General features: G+C 44.9%; 1 protein-coding gene across 5 annotated transcripts; it reads right to left on the minus strand.

The window, feature by feature from the left end:
* Window positions 1-10: 10 nt before the first annotated feature.
* Window positions 11-23,588, minus strand: LOC131137528 (monocarboxylate transporter 5-like). Of its 5 annotated transcripts, none has more exons than XM_058085611.1 (11): window positions 23,341-23,588; window positions 23,002-23,093; window positions 20,258-20,374; window positions 13,094-13,231; window positions 12,862-12,994; window positions 12,574-12,717; window positions 12,338-12,499; window positions 10,539-11,177; window positions 5,295-5,506; window positions 4,140-4,233; window positions 11-2,300 (listed from the first exon to the last, which is right to left on the minus strand). In XM_058085611.1, the coding sequence occupies exons 4-11, from the start codon at window positions 13,208-13,210 to the stop codon at window positions 2,092-2,094; spliced, it is 1,710 nt and encodes a 569-aa protein (XP_057941594.1). In that variant the 5' UTR covers window positions 13,211-13,231; window positions 20,258-20,374; window positions 23,002-23,093; window positions 23,341-23,588; the 3' UTR covers window positions 11-2,091. The 5 variants fall into 5 exon arrangements, with proteins under 5 accessions (XP_057941594.1, XP_057941592.1, XP_057941591.1 ...); XM_058085609.1 differs by having other exon boundaries at window positions 23,002-23,096; XM_058085608.1 differs by having other exon boundaries at window positions 13,094-13,226; window positions 23,002-23,179.
* Window positions 23,589-23,749: the final 161 nt, after the last annotated feature.

A 23,749-nucleotide genomic window follows, 5' to 3' on the forward strand; every position in this document is an offset into this window, starting at 1 on the left:
CTGAGTCACATGTCAATTTTATTTCGGGCGACTTGTGCACAGTTACAAGGCTTCAAATGACCTTTTGAAGGGCTTGGAACATATCTACAACGGGTTAGACACAGTTGGCTACAGGCGATCATGGCTAACAAATCAATTCAAGAGTATGTCGCCCCTTTGCAGGTTTGACTGAACTGCAACTTCTCATTGGAGGTGTTCCAAAAAGGTATAAACCTACAGTTCCTGAAAAGTATTAATGCAGGCAAGAAACAAGACACATCTTTAAAGCATCAGAGAACTTCCATAGTACAAAATCAGGATTGGCCCTCAACCACAGAGGAGGCAAAAGTGGTCGTGAATGCAACATGTGAGCCCAAAGAGCTTTGTGCGTGACCGGGGTGATTGAAACAACACAAAGAGCCAAGCTCACTGTAGCGGAAGTGAGCTGGGGGATCATTTTGCACTAATTGAGCTGGCATTCTTTGAGCAGGAGCCCCCATCTGCCGCTAGAGGGCAGTGTAACATAACGTCAATCTGTCATGCTGGATACAAGTGGAATAAGCTTCGGTAAGCCTGCAGGAAGTTTCTACCATGTCTTTGGCTGACATCACAGGTTTCAGAGGTACTGTAGACCCCCAAGGCAAACTGGTGAACAAATAAGACAAAGTACAAAGAAAACCAACCTGAAGGCCTCAAAACATAACCCGGTCTGGAGTTGCTAAGACTTGCATAATAATCAGGAGCACCAGCATGTATCGGTGGCCTGCGGGTGCACTTCCGGTCCCGTCCATTTGCGGCTCTGTAAATTGGGTTTGTGATTGAAATGGGCAATGCATCTTTGGATGACAGTTGGCCACAAATAAAGTTGTGATCACATCTCCAGAAGAGCCGACCCCCAGGCTGGTTATCTTCAGCCAGCATGCGTCAGCCTGGACTTCAGTGCATGTGTGACTGGAGTTTTTGTCTGTGCTACATCTGCAATGTGTGCAAAATGGGGGGGGGGGGGCGTGTCCCCAAAACAGTCCCCATAAACGGCTGCCTTCTATGCGATGCTACCAAATAGCATTTGTAAAGAGGAAGGGTGTGTCCCAAATGCTTATCCGACACCAAAAGGATGATGGGCGCCCACCACACGAAGCTTCAGACAGTCCCAGTCCAGAAGGAGGTCAGGTGTCCGGGAGAAGGAGCGACTGAAATAGTGCTGGCTGTCCCTCGGGAATGTCAGTATTTGTGTTGACCACTGAGAGGTTGTCCGAGTGGAAACGGCATCTCGAGTGTTAGGCAGACAGGAAGATAGAACAGGGAGTCTCCCCTTACGCAATAGCCTTAGATTTCGAATGGGAGGACTGTCCAGCCCCGGGCATGATCAGTATGTGTGCTATTATGATGTGGTGGTGAAAAGCCAAGATTCAGTCCAAGGGGAAAGAGTTCAAACCTGGTGTAAAGCGTCAGGTTGTTATGTAATAAGAAAAGGAAATATGAAACATGTAAGCATTATTGCCTCTGCTTTTTGCACATTTGTAGCTTTGTGTGCTGTTTGTTTGTAGCTTACTGTACTATGCTATACTATGCTATACTATGCTACACTATGCTATACTATGCTATACTATACTGTACATTGCGTGTCCAAGTGTAGTGCACATTCGTTGTTGCTGATGATGTCATGCAAGACAGAATTCCAACCTGGTCCCAAGTGCTTTTTGTAAGCATACGTGCTTGTGCTCCTGTTGTGCAGGAAGGTGAAAAGTAGGCGTGAAGCTCATTTGCATAGCTTATTGAGAAAGAAGTGCAAGGCAAGAGTAGTCGTGTTTAGGCGAGAGTTGGCTATAGTTTGCTACTAACCCAAATGTGCTGGATGCATTTTCATGTGTGCGCCTCTTATAAGACCATTAGAGCGATTATATATTTCTAACAATTACCAGTTTGGCCTTTTCTTTTCACCAGTGTCCCATGAGCTTCCTGTGGCCACCATGATATTTTTCCTCCGCCAGAGCTTGCCAGCAGGAATTGAGGGTGATTTAGGTCCCTGACTTACGGGTCACATGGAGCACATGGTGAGTCACGAGCATGCCGCTTCAGGATTGGAGGCCTAAGATGGGCTGTGATGCCCCTCTACACAATGCCGTTCTGCAGGCGGTCAGGGGTGAAGCATCCGTTGGTCTTACAGCTCTTTTGTGCTCTCTTGGCCCTGGTCAGTCTCTGCCTTGCCCTCCAGCGCTGGGCCAGCGGCTCCATGAAGAGGGAGAGGGAGGAGAGTAGGTAGCAGAGCCCGGCCAGGTAGAAGGAACAATCGTAAGTCTGCGTGTAGTCGTACAAGAAGCCTGATCGTGGACAAGGAGAAAAACAGAATTACAATGAACATTTATGAACACATCCAGGACACTTCCTTTCTCTCTGACCGATGTGACTCTTTGACAGGCTGAATTATTCCAGCATTCCACTTCATTTCATTGAGCAGCAAAGTAGACCAGCGGAACCGCTGGTTGGAAGACAATCAGCCTGACCGGGGTTTGTTGTTGTTCGTTGCTTCTGCACTGACACTTGGCCACGCCACACCGGCTAGCGACTAGCTTCACATGTCAGTGTCATGCGCCAACGCCGCAGACCACCACCAGAAAGCTCGGGCTGCACTTTGAGCTGTAGTTTTATTTCCCAGTTGGGTGTAGGAGTTTCTATGTTTCTATGTTTCTATGTTTCTATGTTGCTATGTTTCTATGTTTCTATGTTTCTATGTTTCTATGTTGCTATGTTTCTATGTTTCTATGTTTCTATGTTTCTATGTTGCTATGTTTCTATGTTTCTATGTTGCTATGTTTCTATGTTTCTATGTTTCTATGTTTCTATGTTTCTATGTTGCTATGTTTCTATGTTTCTATGTTTCTATGTTTCTATGTTTCTATGTTGCTATGTTGCTATGTTTCTATGTTTCTATGTTTCTATGTTTCTATGTTTCTATGTTTCTATGTTTCTATGTTTCTATGTTGCTATGTTTCTATGTTTCTATGTTTCTATGTTTCTATGTTTCTATGTTTCTATGTTGCTATGTTTCTATGTTGCTATGTGATATCCGTTTTGGTCATGATTCAAATGTCCAAAGTACTAAAGTATGACATGTCATCATGAATGTACCTGTTACTACATGCTGACAGCATGAATAGAAAACCTTGGTGGAGCTGGTCTAACAGAGGCGTTGTAGGCAGCATAGCTGGATGCCATGACAAGCAGCCACGAGCTGCACTTTTTATTTCTTCTTCTGTCTTTCAAGAGAAAGACCTGTGTTCGTGTCTCACATAAGGATTGCTGGTGATGGGCAACATTCCAAAAACTGTTTTCCTTCAGGTGGCTATAGCGAGAGCCATGCTATTTACCAAGTTCATCAGAAGATATGCTTGAAAACCAGGGCTGGAAATACTACTAAAATAATGTACCCCAGTAAAAGTAGCGTTACTTTGCTGAAGTCGTATTTACTGACTGATGGTAAGAGGTAACTGAGTGAACATTTTTGTCAGGGTGTCGGTTAAACCCTAACCTCAAGCCCACCACCTAAACCCTAACCCTGACCCGAAACCCGAGCACAAATCTACTCTTGCATTGGATCTAATGCGCCTATACTGTATACAGTATACTGTATACTTAGGTATACATGTGTACCTAATGTTGTGGCCAATGAATGATGCCCTATAATGGGTGTCAGTTACAAACAGCATTATAGCCAACATTATGCAGATGATTCATATCACTGCAGTTATTATTATTGGGATTTAGCTTCCTGGACATTAGAAAAGGCTCCTGATACTGGGGAAGTCACAAGGCTAACTAAAGGTACAGTACCTGTCATAAAACAGTATAAATACCAGTATAAAAAACACAGCTCCGTGTGAGAAAGAAGGTGTCAATCTGTCATCACTTTCAACAATGTGACTCAAATCCAACCAGGAAGATAACGTCGTTATTGTCAGAGCTTGACTTGCTGGGAGGCCAAAAGACATTTGACCCAGTAGCCTCTCTGAGCACTGACTTAAAATCAAAGTCTGCTGCTAACGTCAGCCATGCATGCTCGGAGTAGACTTTGAGAGAATATGTGCATCAAAATGAAAAGCTATTGGTAGGCTAAACTCTTTGACGTGTGCCACAGGAAGTAGCATGTGATGAAGACTCACCCGCCAAAGGAGGACCCGTCAGGCAACCCAGCCCGACAAAGAACATAGAAAAGCCCATTGAGTTGTTGAGTTTCTCCGCCCCGACGAGATCCACCTGCAGGGAGGAGCATCACGTTTAACCAGCCATACCCTTTAGCTCCCTGGATTGCATCCCCCCACCCTAGTGAGGATAAGCGGCATAGAAAATGGATGGATGTACTCGTCTGAAATGTTACGTTACGTTAAGCTAAGTTACACTATCTATGTGATGCTAGCCTAGTCCTGGCTTTAATGACCTTTTCATTCACAGCATGTAGCACTGTGTACTGAATAGTTACAGGGTTCCTCCAGATCTGACATTCCAAAAGGCCATACTTTTTCCAGACTCAGTAAATAGATGTACTGTATCGCATTAGAGCTGCAGCAATGAACCCATCAATCATCCAATTCATCAATGGCCGTCATTTCCGGTGTATAAAGCGCTTTGAACCCTGTGGCTTCCACAGCAGTGGGGCTAATATATGGGGCTCTATATGACCGGATTCTAATCTAATCTGACATTTCCACTGGCTTAAAAGCTGTGCAGGCTGCTTACTTATCTTTTTCTTAGTGCTAATGCCACATTTTCTCAAAATCTTAGCATGCTAACTACTCTTTTTTGAGCCTGGGTTATTGTTTCTGTTCATCATGTGACCTAAAGTGGGATGTGAGGTTTGGAGTTTAGGGGTCATCAACGTTTGCAAGATCTGGAGAACATTTTTAAAGCCTTTGTTTACTTCTGGTATTTCTGGGTCAGCCAGATGGAATTTATAGAATTTTATTTTGACACATGAATGATGATTTCACAATGCTGAAGAATCTTTTGTCATTGTATCTTTTTTGTTTTTTCAATCAATTTGTCAGCCTCGATTCAATTTCAGGTGGAATGAACTTAATATGTAGTGTGATATTAAACCTGATCCAGTTGGAAAACCACTACTAGCGAGACTCAAATCTGGACTGGATCGTTGCACAGAGGCTAAACCTCCATTATGGCACCTTAATTCCAAAGGTTTCACAAATACAATAGTGGGCGTCAGGCAAAAGGTAATGCTTTCACATCTTTTCACAATAAAAGCAGACAATCAAGACAAAAAGTTAAGTCAACCTTAACCTGCGGTGGATTGACTTCCTTACCAGAACAGGAAGCAGCAGAGCCATGTAGCCCCCACAGAAGATGGCAAAGAAGACAGCATAAACCATGAGCAGGATGTAGGACGTCGCCAGCGGGGACAGCAGGTTGACCAAACCACAGAGGATCAGGTAGGCCTTGTGGTAGTGATACTTGTGGAAAAGGTTCTTGTCTGTAACCCAGCCAGAGGCCAGCTGGGCGATCGTCTCTGTGATGCCTGCAAGAGAGACCAACAGGGTGTACTCAATGTAGTGGCCAAAATCCACAGGGAAATCATGGTGATGATGCCTGATTATTATTATTGTGTATTATGATTGCTGTCTCCAATTTTCAGACAATGTCATTAATACTTGAAAGAAACACATTGCTGTTGAAATGTTAATTAAAGTACGACCTGCTGATCAAACGACCCCGTCTCTCCACTGAACATAACAAGGATCTTTGAGTTCCTGCTGTTTTGAATGTGTTCACAAATGTTCCTCTTATCCACATTATCCCACCCCCTATACTGTAGGTGACGCTCTCAAGTCACAAGGCGAACTGAAGATGCAGTACCTGTCATAAAACATTGGATAGCCTCCAAGGATAGCATGATTTCACAATAGTCTCAATAGTAGAAATAAAAAGCCATTAGGCGTGTCATTGAAACAATCAGAACATGCCCATAAAAACAGCGGGGGGCGAAAGCATCCATCTGCTGTGTATTACATCCACATCTGATTGATTGTTTGCACCAGTGGGGGTTTGATGACTCAGCAGATTTGTGCTGGGCTGCAGGCCGCAGTGCAGAAACTGCAGTGGTGTATTGACTGTTGCAGGAACAACTCCAATCAGGCAGAAGCCAGCCACTCTGATCAATAAAAACAAGGCATCATGCGGATCGCCGTTACATTTTGCACACCACACTATTGCGTGAATGAAATGTACACAAAAGGTCACTTTTCTCCAGTCAAAAAAGATAATAATAAATAATGGCACATTGTGGAGGTGAGGTCATAGACAGATTTCAACGATACTCCGAGAATGGAACCCAGCACAGCCCCGTATGCTAGCATACACGTAGAATCATGTTTACCAGAACAAAATCAATCCAAGTCATTGTCAACATGACATCCCGATGCTTAGCACAGATATTTGCTAGCATTTCTGATATGCTGAGATGTTTCTTCCTCTGGCGCTCTGCCTTAGTGAGAACATCTCTCTGATGATAACGATGAAACAACACGTGGCCATGCTACCGATGAATGGTCAGCCATGTCCAAAACAGTTCATTAAAGTCTCGGCAGTGAACATCTCCGCCTTCTTACATAATGGAACGTCTCCAGCGGGTTCAAAGAGTTGGCACAAGGCAGCTGTGCCGTGTTTATGTGTCATTCCGCCGTGACCCGTCACAATGTCGTGGTGCGTCTCCTGCGTGCTTCCAGCCGAGATGTACGTTTGTTTGTGTCTTCTATCCACAGCGGGTTGGTGTACGCTTGCAGCTGTTCCTGTTCAAACTGCAGTTTAAATATGGCCTCTCCAAGTAGCACCTTAAGTCAACCACCTGACGGACTCCTTTGTTTGTCGAACTTCTCTCTGTGGGACCGACAGGTAGAAAGACTGTGTACCGACCTCGGGGCTTTAACATTGGCGGGGGATTATCATTACCATTGCTTCAGCCGTGGACACGTCACACACGTCACACACGTCACGAGATGAAAGCAGGGAATAATAAGTGGCATGTTGATTTTCCCAGCTTCTCCGAGCCCTCACTTGGCCGGGCCTGCCTTCTCTTTTGTACAGATTGCTGCCTCAGTGCTTCTCTGCAAAGTATCTGCCACTTGAGCCTCAAACAAAGTGGGGAGCCGTGCTCGTTGCCACACCACCAACTTTACTCAGTTGGCTGTTGCTTAGCGACTGCAGCTCGCTCCGGGGCCGAGGTTAGGGGCCGAGTGTTTGAGGGATAGGCTGATCCCGACGGCAAGGGGTGCTTGTGTATATAATGTAGTATAATAGTCATACAGGCAGAATGTTTGATGCAGCTCTTGTAGTTATTACTGTGTACCTAATGTTGTGGCCAGCCAATCCAAGCCTGCCTGCCCTGTCTTGTCAAATGCACCGCGTACGTTATGAAACAAGTTTACCAAATAACTTTAGATACAAACTCAAATAGAGGCCACCTGAGGAAAACCTAATCGAGTGGAGGCAGTCGGCAACGACACAAACTTGCCAATTGCAGCGCGTACGTGAATGAGGCACCGCAGCTCCTCTGAGGCTCGGTCATCCGTAACTGACACTTGCTAATATCGAGTAGCCGGCTCATCCCTGCTGCTGATGTTCATTGGAGTTGTCATGTGATGCGGTGCTGCTTTGCTGCCATCTTTCTGCCATGTGTTGCGGGACACGTCTGTCTGCCGGGAGGAGCTCATCACGTGATGAGCTCCTCCCGGCCGACAGACGTGTCCCGCAACCTATGACCATTTCAACCCTGCCATTCCACTCACCTGTTGCCAGATTGTTATTCCATCCACGCCTGTGGGCAGCTCCTCCCTACCTCTTGTTCTCTTGTTAGCTTAGCTGTCAGCTCACCTGCTAGCGGTACGTCCCTTTGCCTGCCCAAGCTACTTCCAGCAGCGGCCATTTTGGTTGCTACTTTGCTCATTGTTGTCCTGCACGCTTTCAGCAGCGCCTTTTGTTCCTCTTCAATTGAGTGCAGTGTTTGTTAGCCATGTTTTGCTCTGCTATATCCATGTCTAGCAACTGTCGTCTATTTTTAAGATAAGATAAGATATGCCTTTATTCCTCCCTTAGTGGATTGTCTATATTAAATCTATATCGATTACAGTTGGACTTTGTTTTTGCCTTTTTGTGTATTTTTGTATGTTCCGAAGTAGCTGCCTCGCCTCAAAGCCTCATACCCGCTAGTCCGCCACAGACGTACAAGCCTTTCCCAGGGAGCATCAAACACGGGACATTGAAAGGTGGAAACAAGTTTTGTTCTCTGATGAGAGAAAATGGAACCTTGACGGTCCAGATGGCTTCCAACATTCCTGGCATGACAAGGAGATCCACCTGAGATGCTTTCTACCCGGCACAACGGATGGGGGGCCGTCAAGATCTGGGCTGCTTTTTCATTCAGTGAACACTGCAGCTTCAAGTGGTGCAGGGTCGTCAAACGGTGGATGGTTACGTGCAGACATTGCAGCAGGCATCCCTCAGGACCGAGGGCCCTGGTCCTGAGAAGGCCCTGGTCTGTGTGGTCACAGCTGGGTTCTGCAACAGGACAACGCTGCAGTTCCCAATACTGGCCTGACCAAGGACTTCTTCAGGAAGAAGAACATCACTCTTATGGACCATCCCGCATCTTCCCCTGATTGACATCCCATGGAGAACATTTGGGGATGGATGGATGAAAATGGCCATATCTTATCTAATATTTTATGCATGGTATCACTGATAATATTTGCCTCTCTCAGCATGTCACACTTTGCCTAATCATCTATTCATGGTGAAAACATCCTTCCATCCGTGTTGTTTTCACTACAGATTATTATTATGTTCTTACGTGTGTAAACATGGATGCTAAAATAATGTGATTGTTATTAGTAGTAGTAGTAGTAGTACTAATGTGTTTTTCTGTTGTTGCCTCTTGTGCTGGCTCAAAGTGGAAAGGTTTCTTCGAGCTTGCTATTGATTTCTTTTCTGAAGCTAAGAGGGTTATGATTCCATCTCAGCTCAGCTCAAAAGAGCACTTGAGTTTTCCTTTGAGAAGACATGAACTTACAGTACTCACAATACAATTCACAATACAAATGTCGCAATGAAAACACAGATTCACAGATTTGTCCACTGTACTTTTGCATCTGAATGATTGTAGTACAATTACTGAAGAAGTTAGAGAATTACTGCAGGACAGAAGCGAGACGTCTTCCCAGTGTTGGAAGTAAGTCGATACAGAAGCTCATTCGTAGCTCTTCAATTATTAACACATCCCACTGAAGCCCTCTTAAAGAATTACACGCAACCGGTCCAAATGGTAATGTTGTTTATAAAATATACTGCAAAAGTGACCTCTTCTATGGCGCACTGCTGAACCCTCCTGCCCTGGCCAGTGGACCAAAGTTCAGCTTTTATGTAAGCACATTCATTACATAATAGCACAGTCTGTGCAGATCATGAATAATGAATGGCCATAAGTTGACTGAGAACTTTTTTTTGCATTGCATCATAAAGCCACTGTTACAGGAAGCTGTAAGGTAGGTGACAGGAAGGTGATGGACGCTCAGAAACAGGGAATCGCTTTTAGTTTCATCAGTCACATTATCACTTTTGCGTGATGCTTGATAGCTTGGGAAGATAACCGACAACAACCGAAAAGACTTCCATCCATTTTCTTTAATGCTTATTTAGTGTGGGTCACAGCGGAGCGGGTGCCTATCCCAGTTGACTGAGAGGCAGCGGCCACCCTCGATTGGTCAATCACGGGTGCGCACAGAGACAGCTAACCATGAAATTCTAGCATTCCAACGCTACGCGGAAAGGCTTGAGCTGTGATTCCAACCCACATCCTAAACCTATGCTACGAGGCAAGTGTACTGCCTACCTTGCAAAAACATTTATACCAATTATATTTATATTTCACACCTATAATCCATATTGACCCTACTTTAAGTCACATTGTGTGTGTTTTAAAAGCTTGAAATGATCCAGTGAAACCTCTAAAGTGTTTTCTCCGGGTATTCCCGTTCCTCCCACATTCCAAAAGCATGCATGTTAGGTTAACTGGTGACTCCAAATTGTCCATAGGTACGAATGTGGGCGGCCACCAGTCCAGTCTTGTTAGCTGGGATAGGCTCCCAGCTAACAAGACGAAACATCCAAAGTTGGTAATATGTTTGGTCTAAATTAAGTTGCAAATGGGATTGGACTTGAACTAATCTGACAGCGCATGAAATCTACAGGCAATGTTTGAAGTAGCGCATTAGTATAGACACAGACGAGTGGACCAAAACTTTGAATCATAGTGCTGTTATGTCAAAAAGAAGTGTTTCTGGAGTACATGCAGTTTTTTATTGTCTGCAATATTGTACTGAGCAGCCAGGACAGGGAGCTGTAGAGCATCCGTTTCCCATTCAATGGCCTTATTTTCCTGGTCATTTGGTTGAATTCCATATTGTGCAACCTTCAGCGTGTTCAACTTTGAATCCTCCACTCAAGTTTGATTCAAATGTGTGGTGAGAAAGCACTAATGTGTTCAAAGCGCGCCTCACCTGCCACAGAGATGATAAAAGAAGCATCCATGGGGTCGATGCCAAGGGTTCTGGCTCGTGCAGACAGGTGGAAGTAGGGGATGAAGTAGGCCAGCTGGCTGAAGACCAAAGACCACGTATAGATGCAAAAGAACGGGTCCTTTAGCAAAGAAAAATCCAGTACTTTGGCTTTCGGGACGGTCTCTTCAGTGGAACTGCCGGCATGAATGGAGACAAGGCCAACTGCTGTGGACCCATTCATGGCGCCATTCGGCTCCCTCGAGCCATCTGTCGCTTTACATAATCCCAAGTCTTGATGGGTCTCATGGCCATTGAGGACCAGTCTGTTCAATTCTGGGTTCGCTACCTGGCCGTTTATTGTGTGAGTCGACTGCCCCTCCAGGTCAGCGGCGTCCTTGGGGGGAGGAGGTGGGGATGGAAGTGAATCCGATTTGGAGACACCATTGGACAAATGTGAGGAGCCATTCAGGCAGCTCTTGGCATGGTCCTTTTCTGGTAAGCTCTTGAGGGAGAGAACTGGGCTCCTTTGGCTGTGGGAAAAAGAGTGTGACACAGCGGGGGGTTTCACATTTATGGGCCGCAGGAGCAAACCAGTGGCCACCAGGTTGAGCATGAGGCCGCCGATAATCAGCATGGCCCCTGTGAGGGACAGAGAGGACACACGGTGTTAAAAAACGATAATTATGTATTTGTATTTTGACATAAATCTATAAACACGGTTTTGTGTAAACACTTTTGAGAGTCAACCGCTGATGACATCATAGACTACGCTGCTAGACGTCCGGTTTTGGTGGCTGCAATGTAACTCAGCAAGCTGGCATCTTGTTGGAAGCTGAAGAGGTTTTGTGCTGAAAATAAAATGTACGGAAAATGTATGTAAACCGAGACATAAGTTTGGATACATACTGTACACACACACACACACACACACAGATTCATTAAGGTTCATCTCCATTTTGCCAGAAAACATCTTGATGATCCCCAAGACCTTTGGGAAAATACTCTGTGGGCTGACGAGGCAAAAGTTGGTCATTTTGGAAGGTGTGTGTCCCATTTCAGAAAATCAGTGAAATATGGTGGTGGAAGTGTGGTGGTCTGGGATGTTTTGCTGCTTCAGGACCTGGAACATGCTGCGGTATGACCTTAAGAAGGCTCAGAGAGTTGTTGCGTCATGGCAACCAGTTATGATGTGTCAGTTTTGCTCAAATAAATTACCTTAACGAATTGAAATTTTATGGAAATTGCCATCATTTTTTCTGACTTAAAGTACAGTTCTGCTGCCCACATTTGGCACCTTGTAAGACCAAAACAGCACCATGTAGTGATGAGAATATAAGCATAAAACTATCTGATGAAGATCCATGTGCTGCAGCTGAGTCACTATGACAAAGAAATAAATCAATATCAGAAAGATATTTTGTTAGTTTGTTTACTTTGTTTATTGTTCGCCACACATGCGTACCGGACCGTGACCCCTGTATGGGATGGTTGGATACAGATACACGTATCATGACACCCCTACACTGGGAGACGTGGCTGATGATCGAGAGAAGGTCGTTCCTCAGTGTAACGACACGTATCCTTCCGCCAGGTGCACGGAAGTGATTCTCTAAAGACTCTCGTATTTCCGAGCCAAACCGCCAAGGTCAAAAGGCAGTAGGGGAGTGCAACATCCCCAAAACCTCAGAAACTGAGGCCCTCCTGTATTGTATTTTTCATGCATATTTGGGGGAAATATCATTGTGTACTTTGAACTTTGCAGTGTAAATCCAGCCTGAGCGATTGTTGTTCCTGCCTACCTTGCCAAGCATATTGGTCCAAAAGAAGCTGAGTGAATGGAGCGAGGGCAAAGGTCAATCCCATCCCCGAACGCCCAATTGCATACGCTGTTGCCAACTTCTTTCGGAAGTACAATGCCGTGACCACTGAGAAGGATTGGTATAGGAGTGCAAAACCCATTCCTGCATGAAGCAAAGACAGTTAGAGCAAAGGTCGCACGCAGGAATCATCGGGCTGAGGAAGCGTCCTTACTCACCGACTATCACGCCCATGCTGATGTAGAGAAAAACCACGCTGTTGGCGAAAATACTTATGAGAAAGCCTCCACTAACCAGCACTGCCCCAGTAATGGAGGTCACTCTGGTTCCTACCTTGGCACAAGCCACAGAGGCGATGGGTGCTGAGAGGTGACAGGAGAGGAAGCATGAAGACACGGCCACTATTGTTCCACTGCTCCAAAATGGCAGTTAGAAGTAATGAATGACGTTGTGGACATAGGAACATGTCTAAGCTGGGATGTAAAGTGCCTCGTTTTCACTCAAACCTCCAGACAGACGCAGACTTGACATGATGGAACCGATCCAGCTGATGCCCTCTGCCGAACCTCCAAATTCGTCTTGGAATGCCACAAAGAAGATCCCAAAAGTCTTGAGTGTTCCCATCACCAGAACATTTACCTAAATAGTCAAGCAAAGATAAAAATAAATGAATAACAGAGCAGTAATGCTTTCCATGCTGTTCCACGATGCTGTTCCACATGCTGATGTGGGCCTTACCAGGAAACAATGCAACACCACGAGCCAGCCCCAGCCGCCGTCTGGTGGGTCCTCATACTGGATGGCTTTCTCCTGGTCGTTCTTAGCGGAGATATTGTCCTTCCTGAATAGCTTCATGGCTGCCTTGCCTTCACTGCACTTCCAATAAAATCCCCAATGAACGAAGAAAACATTGATTTCAACATGAATTAAGATTAAGATATGCCTTTATTCGTCCCTCAGTGGGGAAATTTGTCATTTGAATACAACTGAATGTGCATGAAAGTTGCACATGATTGCATATATCAATTGAAACAGAGGCACCTAAATACACCTAAACACTAAAAACAACTAAATATGCTACTGTGCTAATGCTAACATGCTAGCAATGCTAACATGCTGACACCTAGCATAAACCCTGGACTGGTTGCGCAAGTAATTCCTTCTCATTTATAAATGTATCTTACCAGTTGTTGAATAGCTTTTCAACCATTTTGGAAAAGTTATGGCAATAAAGAAAGCGGTCTGTAGTTTCTAAATCTATGTTTGGCTCAGGTGGGGAACACAACCATCTTCAAGCTAACAATGGAAATCACCATTGAGCACAACATCTCAAATTTGACAAGTGTTTTTTTTTTTTTGGCATTTTGAGACTTTCGCCAACATTGATTGAAAAAGCCTCTCAGTGATGATGTATCTTCAAAGCCCTCCATTTAATGGCCCAGTGAAGAACAATGACAACCAGGACACCAAGAAGGGGATGGAGAAGCCAGGACAAGAAAACCAGATATGTCCTGGGAAAACAGGCCGTTTGGTTACTTTTGTGGTGACCGGTCCACGGTATGGTTATCTGGGATTTGATCCATATTCCTGGACTCTGAACAGGATAAGCAGCGGCTAACTGATTGATGGATGCTTGTATTGATAGCCATTTGTGAAGCTGCTGGACGCTAGCTACACTTAGTATTCTGCCTGATGGTGATTCACACAAACACACCAGTCAGCGGGCATCCATGCATGAGCTACAAGTCCAAAAATAGCGCAAAGAAACTTTGGATGAAATCACAGCGGCTGCAATGCAAGTCAACAAGTCAGCTGAGCCGCGATAGCGTATACGACTACACGTATACGTATACGAGTACACTGTAAGTCCACATCATCAAGTTGACTAAGAAGAATTGACAGGCATAAAGTCTAACGTTGCTCAGTGATATCAATACCTGCACAAGGAACAGACCATTCCAACCTCTTGCACAAATGATGAACCGTCCACAGCTGGAGGAAGTCTGCGGCGTGGTCACAGAGGCTCAAAAGACAAACAACAGCAGCAGAGGAAGATGATTCGAACAAATTGCCTCCGCCCCAGCTAAGAAGTCAAAAGCTGTAAGCTGAGCGTTGACGTATTTCTGTGGGTTTCTCGGCAAATCTTTGCAGAGCGTCATTGTGCATTATGGCCACTGTGGAAAGTGAGACAAAGCAGAAAAGCAGAGCTCAACCACAAAAAATGAAGACTAGATCTGGTGTCCTAATAAAAGTGTTAGAGTCCCACGTGGACTATTAAGGTCTGGCTTTGCGCATTTGGGGTTGTTTTGCAGCTTTGAGTCCCACCCATGGCCCTTAGCACTGCCTGCTTCTTCCCCACATCTGCCTTTCATCAGCCTTTCCCTGTCCTTCAGCAAACCCTTTCAGCGAGGTTGCTCAACAGCGCCGTAAAACCGGCCCCACCATTGTGCAGCTCTTCTGTTTTTACGCTGAACTCATTCACATGAGACACAGCTGCATCACTGAGGGATTTTCATGGGACGTTGCGTCTGACTCCCATAGTACGTACTTGGGAAGCGTTAACAATTGATGTTAAGTTACCCATCCTGCTCAGGAATTGCTGACAGTATGGCGTGAGATTGCCTCGTGTCACTGTCGGTAGTTCATCATCCAAATGGAACAACACACCAGATGTCTTCTCACAGAGTTAGTGTGAGACTGAGGAGACCAGGGGCGTTGTGAAAATGTTTGCGGCTTGAATTAATAAGTGACTTGTAAAAGAAAGAGAACCCCCTTTAGGCAGAAAGCACAGAGCGGATTAAAAGAGGAATGAATTGGACCAGTGTACCGCTGGGGAAATATTTCCCTCCCATGTGCTTTTCATAAGATGGCCACCAAGTATGCCTGTGCTGAGTCCATGCTTGGGAATGTGCCCAGGGTTCGCGGGTTGGGGCGATGGCGGTTGGAGATCAGCGCCAGGTAGTGAAGGTTTAACCACCTCGTGTTAATGCAAACGTCTAGTCAGACATTATGTCCTACATCATAGATAGATAGATAGAGATTTCATATATTCTCTGGCCACTTCATTAGGTACATCTGCACATGTAATGAGATGGATGCCTTTAGAGAGAGAATTATAAGAATGCCCAATCAGTCAATAATGGTCGGAGCCTGGGAGGGATGTGCGTGGTGTCAACTTACGAGAGCCGACTTAAGCTGAGCGCTAACAACAGGTTAGCGTTGTAGAGAGTGACTGACAGCAGCTCCTGTTGACATTGATTGCATATGTGTTCTCTCTTCTCAACCACAAACAGCGGCGGTATTGTACACTGGTCACTAGGTGTCAGTAACGTTACACTGATGAGACAATACAGGAAGTACTGTATGTTGACCATGCTAACGTGGGAGTCTTAGTTATGTTTAGGATGGCTTATTTTCAATTATTATGTCTACTATATTAGGCAGCAAAAGCTTATCGCAGTCGGGTCTAGAAACAATTGACCATCATAAACGAGGGACGACGGTAATAATATAACCTTGAGAGGTCGGTATTTACACCACCTAATTGACTTAAATAATTAGGTTTAGGTAATTAAGGTTTGGGCTGGACAATCCAGCAGTTTGCTGTTTCAACGCAAAGCCTGGCTCACATTAAGGGACCATCATGTCAGTGACATGATTTCAGATATAAAGTGGGCAATAACGTTTCTTCACTTGACGTCCATTTCTTAACGCGACATCAGCTGAGTGTCTCGCCGGCGTGAAACATTAGCTCTGCTTCCAACTTAAAGACCACCCCTACAATTTGACTTTGTCAGCTCTTTTGTAAGCCTCGCAATTGTAATGACAGGTTCCAGGCTGGGCTGCAGACATTATTGTTTAACTAGCACGCCACTGTAAAGCTCTTTACACTTGCATGCATTTGGCCAGCGCCTTGTCCCGCAATTTGCCCTGTCAATATCTGTCATTGATTTATTTTTCGCATGAAGACTAGTTCACGCACTGTTAGCGTTCTGTTAACATATAAATTACACATTTGGCAGACCGAAAATGGTGCGCAGTGGCACGAAAGGATGAATGGATGGATATTGCATGAGCTTCTTCCATGGAGTTAATATCTTGTAGCTCCCTTGCAAAAAGAGGAAGTACGGAAGCTTGGGTGATGCCTCCTGCTGCGGGGCATCCCGCGAGGCACAATAGGACACAGCAAGACAGTACAATGCCGTAACTGCTTCAGCGACGTGGGACGTGGCGTGACAATGCTTACCATGAGCGAACAATGCATGTCTTACGTACTATTGTTGTGCACTAGACGTGAACAGTACAGGAAACAGGTGTAAATAAGTCGTGCGGGAGCGTGGTCATTTCGCGTCAATGCACACCATTTCCGGTCCCGAATTGTGCAAACTAGCGTAGCAGTTTGATTTGGCGTAAGTTGATTGGTCATGCCTGTCAAGTGGGGCATATGGATAGCGTCATGAGAATGCGGCTCTGCTTGTTTGTTGTTGTGTTGGACAAACGGAGCCACGTCCTCGCCAAAGAGAATAAGCTGGTGTGTTGTTGTCCTGCAAAGAGCGACACCTCGCACGCTACAGTTCGTCATGTTTTCAGGCATGCCAAAAATACGTAAATGACACGTATTGCCACAGCAAATTGTGGGACAATGTCGAGGACAAATGTGTATAAACTCCACATAAGGATGTGTACACCCCCAAGGTTTCTTTTACACCCAGCAGTTATGTTTGTTCAACGCTGATCCTAAATGCCTTTCGTCAAACACGTTTGACCACATATACAAACGAGACGGGGGGTTTGAGCGGCTAAGGTCAGAGATATTTTCACCTGCAGCTGTTTGCTAACAATTCAATGATCTGTCACAGGCTTCCCACCAGATGGACCAGAAAGTTGTGTTTTTAGCATGGATGTTGCCATAGCAACGGTTTCATTCCAATGGGTTAGGCTTAATATCATTGTAGGAGCCATTATGCGTTCATGTTTATGTTTATGTTTGGTGAACTATATTTCATTTGACCGCTGTTGGTGGTATCGAGGAACCCTATATACACAAAGTAGGTGCATGGGAGGACGATAGGAGGTTTTAGGGTTTTTATCTCTCATTCACACGTTTGATTGGACACACTCATGGTAGCTGGTAGCCAATCTGCTGCCATACACCAGCACTCTTGAGCATACAACGGATTCATCCATTCATCCTGGTGCAATAAACAGACTCATAACCCAAATGTGATCTGCTGTCTGCATGCTGTTTCACTGGGTGCATTATGACCCGGGTACACCCACCCAGAAGCGACAAACAATGTTGGCTTTGATAAGTGCTACAATAATAATCCAAGGTGTCTCTCTGCTTCTATCAATATTTTCTACAGTTGCAGTTCAACCTCCATCGTAAATACAAAGGAAAATATTCAAGCATTCAATGACCAATTAAAGTTAAAAAAGTTACAATTATGCTAATTTCTTGACCTTTGAATTGATTTGTGGATTCCTACAGAGCAGCTACACACAATAACCTGCACATTAAACTTTTTAGATCTTCCAGAATCTGCACCTATTGCAGCTGTAGTTCCTTGGATTTGTACTTCTCGCCAAAACCGTCTGCTTTAATGTATTCCACCTATGGCCTGCCTCCGGGCACGCCCACTCCGCTGTGATTGGTCACACGGCTAAAGTGCTTCCTAACTAAGAATGAACCCCACTTTCTTATATAGTGGGTATAGGAGTTGATGATAAATGAATAAAGTCTTTGGAGAGCTAATTGAAAAGTGTTTAGGAGCTACTGGTAGCTCATGAGCTACTGGTTGGAGACCACTGACTTCCCGTGTATGAACTCAAAGAATAGGCAGTGCTGGTGCTCCTCCAACCTCGCCTGCCTAAGGAGGAGCACTCATTGTCGCTCAGAAGCCGAACGTGTACCGTCATATCTTCTTTTTTCCTGGATGTAATTCCAAAACTCCCTCACCTGGACAGAAACTGACAGTTCCTCTCGAATAAAGTTTTTTTTTGTAGTACGAGTTCTTACCTACTTGCCTCAGTTTGGGGCATTTTCCACCCCCAAAAAGGACCTGTTCAACTACAAAAAACATGCCGCATTGAATGCATCATTTCAAATGAGTCATGCTAACAAACAACAAGAATGACGATTCGGGGGTGGGGGGTCTTTGTACTTTTTAAGATGTGGAAAAGGGGCACTGCAGCAAAGCGGAGAATGTGGAGTATAATACAGTAGCATCCAGAGCTCGGGCATCGTATCTCATACCCTGCAGTACCGGGTTCATACACAAATAAAATGGGACGTAATACAGTGCAGTGGCCAGTGCACATACCTGTATAAACGATGGAGAAGCAATTCAACGCTAATGCTAACAGTCTTCCACGTTTCCATGTTCATGGTCATGGCAGAGCAGCTATATGCAAGCTATTTTTGGCTCCTGTAAATGATCCTGCGGTTCCTACTGTATGCATTGGGTTCCATCCAATGTTGGGAGACAGGCGACCAACTCAGTTCACATTCGCTGTTTGAATTTATGACACTCTGGCAGTCCAGACTGGGCTAATAAATGGTTTCTTTTTTTGGACTCGCACGTCCGTGTTACTGTCACTCAACTGCAGCTCAATGTGGTGGTAATACTTTGTGCAAACACACTATATAAATATTTCATTTAAAAAAGGTGACACCATATTTTCCTGCCTATAAGTTCTTTCTTTCATGGTTTGACAGGCCCTGCGACCTATACTCTGGAGGGTTTCCAGTCATGTTTTTGTCCACACTGACTGCCACAAGAGGGCACTCTTGTGTGCCAGTATCTGCTACACCTATCACTCCTGTACTACTAAAATTGTAGTGTGTACTACTCCTGTACTACTAAAATTGTAGAATGTAAACATCAACTTATAAAGACAACGGAGAAAGACAGAACACAAATGCCCCCAAAGAGAGAATCATCTTCTGCAGATTAGTTATGTTGTGTTGTTTATAGTCCAGAGTTATCTGTTACTTTTACTATGTTACGTTAACATACCACCTATTCACGACAGGCTCCCAGACGTCTGTTTAGCCTCTTGTTCTCCATTTTATTGTTATTACTATAATTTCATGGCATTCATGCAGAGGAACAAGTACAACGTTGTGGAACGGAAGCATTTCTGTCTGCAAAAGGAGGATCTACTAAATATTGATGTCATTTTGCTGATGGAGGGCCCAAATGCATGCCCCTCCCTACTTTAGACGACATCATGATTGCAGACCTTCTGTAAATGCTACAATGATCATGTGACTTCTCATCCATCCCCGTGTTGGTCTGCTATATGATACATTTACCTGGAATGGATGATCCCAACAACTACTCGGTCACATGATTAGTCATCTACTAAGGAACGTCTTGGAAATGACCAGGGTGCCCTAACTTTTTCATACCACCATGAATATGTTTTTTTCTTCTTCATTATGCATATTTGGCTGGTGTGACTTATAGTTGGAAAATATAGTAAATGACTTTCTGCCAAGGGGTCATTTGACTTTTAGCGAACCTAATGCATTGGACATTGAATCCAATTTCTAGTCTATGCTGGTTGGTTCCGGTGAGCTCAATGTGACAAAACACGTGAAAGCACCACAAAGCTTTGGTGGATCAGGGTCACCCTCTTTGGACTTGAAAATACAGACGGTGAGGATATGATTGACCAAAATGTGCACCTATACTCATTGGCCACTTTATCAGGTACGCCTGTAAAATCTCCTGCAATACTTGACAATGGAGGCAACAAATAATCTTATGACTTTCAGTATCTCCATTATCTTGAAAGGGGCTTGAATCTTGCATGAGACCGTTCCTCTAAGGAAATGCAAGGGAATGAAAGACATAGCTAATGTTTGCTAAGTAAGCGCTTAGTGTGTTGAATCACCTGTTTTGATGTTGCACTTGAATGCTTGAATGGGGGAAGCAGAATCACAAGTCATAGTCACTGAGTGCCATTCTCGGGTTGGTCACTGGAAACTGTGGTTGCATCAAAACTTTAGTCCTGCAACAAAAAGCAGGCCATTATTACCATGAAACTTACACCAAAACCATCAGTGTGACTGCACTGGCTAATCTAGCGTGGATACAAGACTTGGGCATCAAATATTCCCTCTAAACAGCAATACTGCTCAATTTCAATCAACAGAATCATAGTGAGAATTCCATCATACTGAGATCATCCATCCATCCGTTTTCTATCCACCCCATTGTCCTCATGAGGGTCACGACGAAACTGCAGCCTATCGCAGCTGATTTTGGGTGAGAGGCGGGGTACACCTCGGACTGGCAAACTGAGATCTTGTTGTGCTCGTTAGAAACAGCATATGATGGGATGGTGCACTAAATTTGGTGGCTGCTCTGCAGCACCATATACAGGATCTCCATAGAGGGCCAATGCCAGTGCTACAATGACCAAAATAATAGACACGTGTCCATGTTACAGTATCACAGATGGAGCACACCCGTCACATTGCAGCAACGCCTTTCTTAGGCTATATCTTCCCAAGGGACCATACTATCGAAATGAAACTTGGATGTAAAAATAACAGTCGGCGTACAGCATACAGTGTACAGTCGAGTGTAGTCTCTGATAAACACTGCCCTGTAGAGGTAAGCGATGTCATCTTGGAGGATAGAGTTCGGTCACATACTGTGGAGATATGGAATTGCCACCGTTGAAAAATCTCATCTCCATCTCTTTGTGCATTGAGATCGCCTCCAATGATGACAAGCCACATGATTACACTGTCAGTCCCCAAGAACTAACACACTCTATCCACACTCATTGGGGAACAAGATGTTCCTCCAAATGTTCAGGTTTTAGTCTACGTGCTACCGACCGGCTGTTCAGAAACATGTATCAACATGCAGTACAAGAATGAGTGCAAATATCGCTTTGCAGATGACCCACAAGACAAGTTGGTTGTTTGCAGAGACAATCCTCCAGGAATTTGGCCTTTCAGCACGGCAAATAGTTGCACACTCCTCAAGTTCCATTCTTACCCTTACTGTGTCATTTGGTTTAGTTGAAAACAACTGTAAAAGGTATTTGATTGGCCAATAAAAAGTAGATGTCTTTAAATTAAATAAACAAAGACTGGTGCTTTTGCTATGACAGTACAGTCTGTTTGGTCAAATGTAAAAAACGTTCGACCAAACCCTGGTGTGCACCAAGTGGACTGTGATCGCTTGAGAGCGAGGTCTCGGTTCACTTGAGCTCCAATATGAATGCAACATGGACCAAAGACATGTTGGCCTCCACCAAGGCTGCCCTTTCTCACGGATTCTGCTCATCATTTTCATGGACGGAATATTTGGCCGCAGCCAAGGTGTCGAGGCAGTCCAGTTCGGGGCCTTAGGATCTCATCTCTGCTTTTTGCGGACAATGTGGTCCCGATAGCCTCTTCGGGCTGTGACCTTCGGTGTTTACCGGGACGGTTTGCATCTGAGTGTAAAGCTTCTGGGATGAAACTCAGCACCTCTCAATCCAGGCCATGGTTCTCAGCCAGAGCAGGGTGGAGTGCTCCCTCCAAGTTGGGAATGAGGTCCTGCCCCAGGCGGAGGGTTCAAGTATCTCAGTGTCTTGTTCACAAGTGAGGGAATGAGGGAGCGTGAGGTCGATAAGCGGATAGGCGCAGCGTCTGCAGTGATGTGGTCGCTGTCGTAGTGAAGACAGAGTTGAGCCAGAAGGCAAAGTTTTTAATTTACCGATCTATCTATGTTCCCACCCTCACCTATGGCCATAGGCTTTGGGTCGTCACTGAAACAACGAGATCCCGGGTACTCCTTCACGTGGAGAGGAGTGGAGGTGGTTCGAGCATCCAGTCCGGATGTAATGACATAATGGTTACCATAATAAGCTTCAAAATAGTGAGATATATATAACACATCATGACTGGTTGAAGACTCTTCATCCTTGTATTTAGCAAACATCAACTGCTTGTATTGTTTCTTGAATTGTTTCTTGGAGGTCAGGAAGTAAACTTCCCGCCTTTGATCAAAAAGTCAGCTAGCTAATTCCGCTGAGTCTTTTGACGAAGAAGGTGTCAAAAAGAAAAACCATGCAAAACCATCCAGCATCAGAAGTCTCATTCATGGTCTGAAGTATATTTTTAATTTATTATTGGTTCGCATCAGTACAACAATGTTATTAAAAAGAATAAATTCCGTCTTATTATATACTAAAAGGATTGTGCATGCTTAAAAATGCATTTATTTAGTTGTATTCAATGTTCAAAAATACGATATGGCTCTCACAGAAATACACTTTAAAATATCCAAAAGGTTAAAATATCAAGTTGTATGGTAGCAAAGACAAGCCCGCAGGCAATTTTACATTTTTATTGAATTTCATGTAACTTTTATTGCATAAGAACAACTTCCTAGTAAGATAAACTGAAGTCAGTAAAAGCAGCATAAAAGTCTCCTTACTTGCGCTCTTCAAACAATCTGCAGCCAAAACTGGTGTTAAGTGCAAATCGCTTGCAAAAATGATTCATGAAGGTTTTCATTGTTCCTGTCTCCACCACATGCCAGAGGAACAAGACAGGAGCGCATAGGAACTAAGAGGTTTTGTAGGGTTTAGTGTTGAAGGCATCATATTATTGCAGCACCAAACAGAAGACTTACCCTGCGTAGCTGCTGGCCAGTTGTCTTCACACCAAAGCTCGGCTGCATGATTGCCCACCTTCCCCCACCTCCTCCTCGTTCAGCTCTTCACGCTGCTGGGGAAGCGAGGAGAAAAAAGGGGCTGGTTGGAGCAGACGCAGAGTGACACTTAAAAACGATGCCTTTCATGAGACGTCACCTGCAGGGGAAAGGGGAGCACTGACGCAACCTGGGTGACATTTTTAAAGCCAAAAATAACTTTTTGGAGGATACCCGGCACCGGGGGTGGGGGTGTCGTGCATAAACCTCATTTAATTTGGTGGCATTAAAAAAAGCTAAGTTTGCAACATCGACGCATACCTGCAAGGCCCGGTTCTTCTGAATCAACGGAATCTGATGCGTAATGTTTCTCTAATGTAATTCTCTCCATCCACGGCTGTGCGTCCCAACAAGGCGTGCGCGTACCCAGCCCACCCGGATGCCGGACGAGGACTTCTAGTCGAGACAAACTGCAGGACCTGCTTCCCGGCCACATCGTTGCCTCTGCGGGCGGCTCCGTCCGGTCTGCCTCTCACCTCCGGATCGTACCATCGCCGGCCGGACTGAGCGGTCCTGCCGGAAGGAGAGGCTTTGCTGGGAAGGGTCATGTGACCGAGGCGTACCCACGAACTTGAGGAGCCTCACCAAGCTGTCAATCAAAGCAAACCACACACTCGCTCGCTGGACTCAATCTCTGGTTGGAAAGGATCCAGTTTTGCTCGTTGATGTC

Source organism: Doryrhamphus excisus, chromosome 10 (genome assembly GCF_030265055.1).
Source record: "Doryrhamphus excisus isolate RoL2022-K1 chromosome 10, RoL_Dexc_1.0, whole genome shotgun sequence".
In the NCBI taxonomy this organism is placed as follows: domain Eukaryota; kingdom Metazoa; phylum Chordata; class Actinopteri; order Syngnathiformes; family Syngnathidae; genus Doryrhamphus; species Doryrhamphus excisus.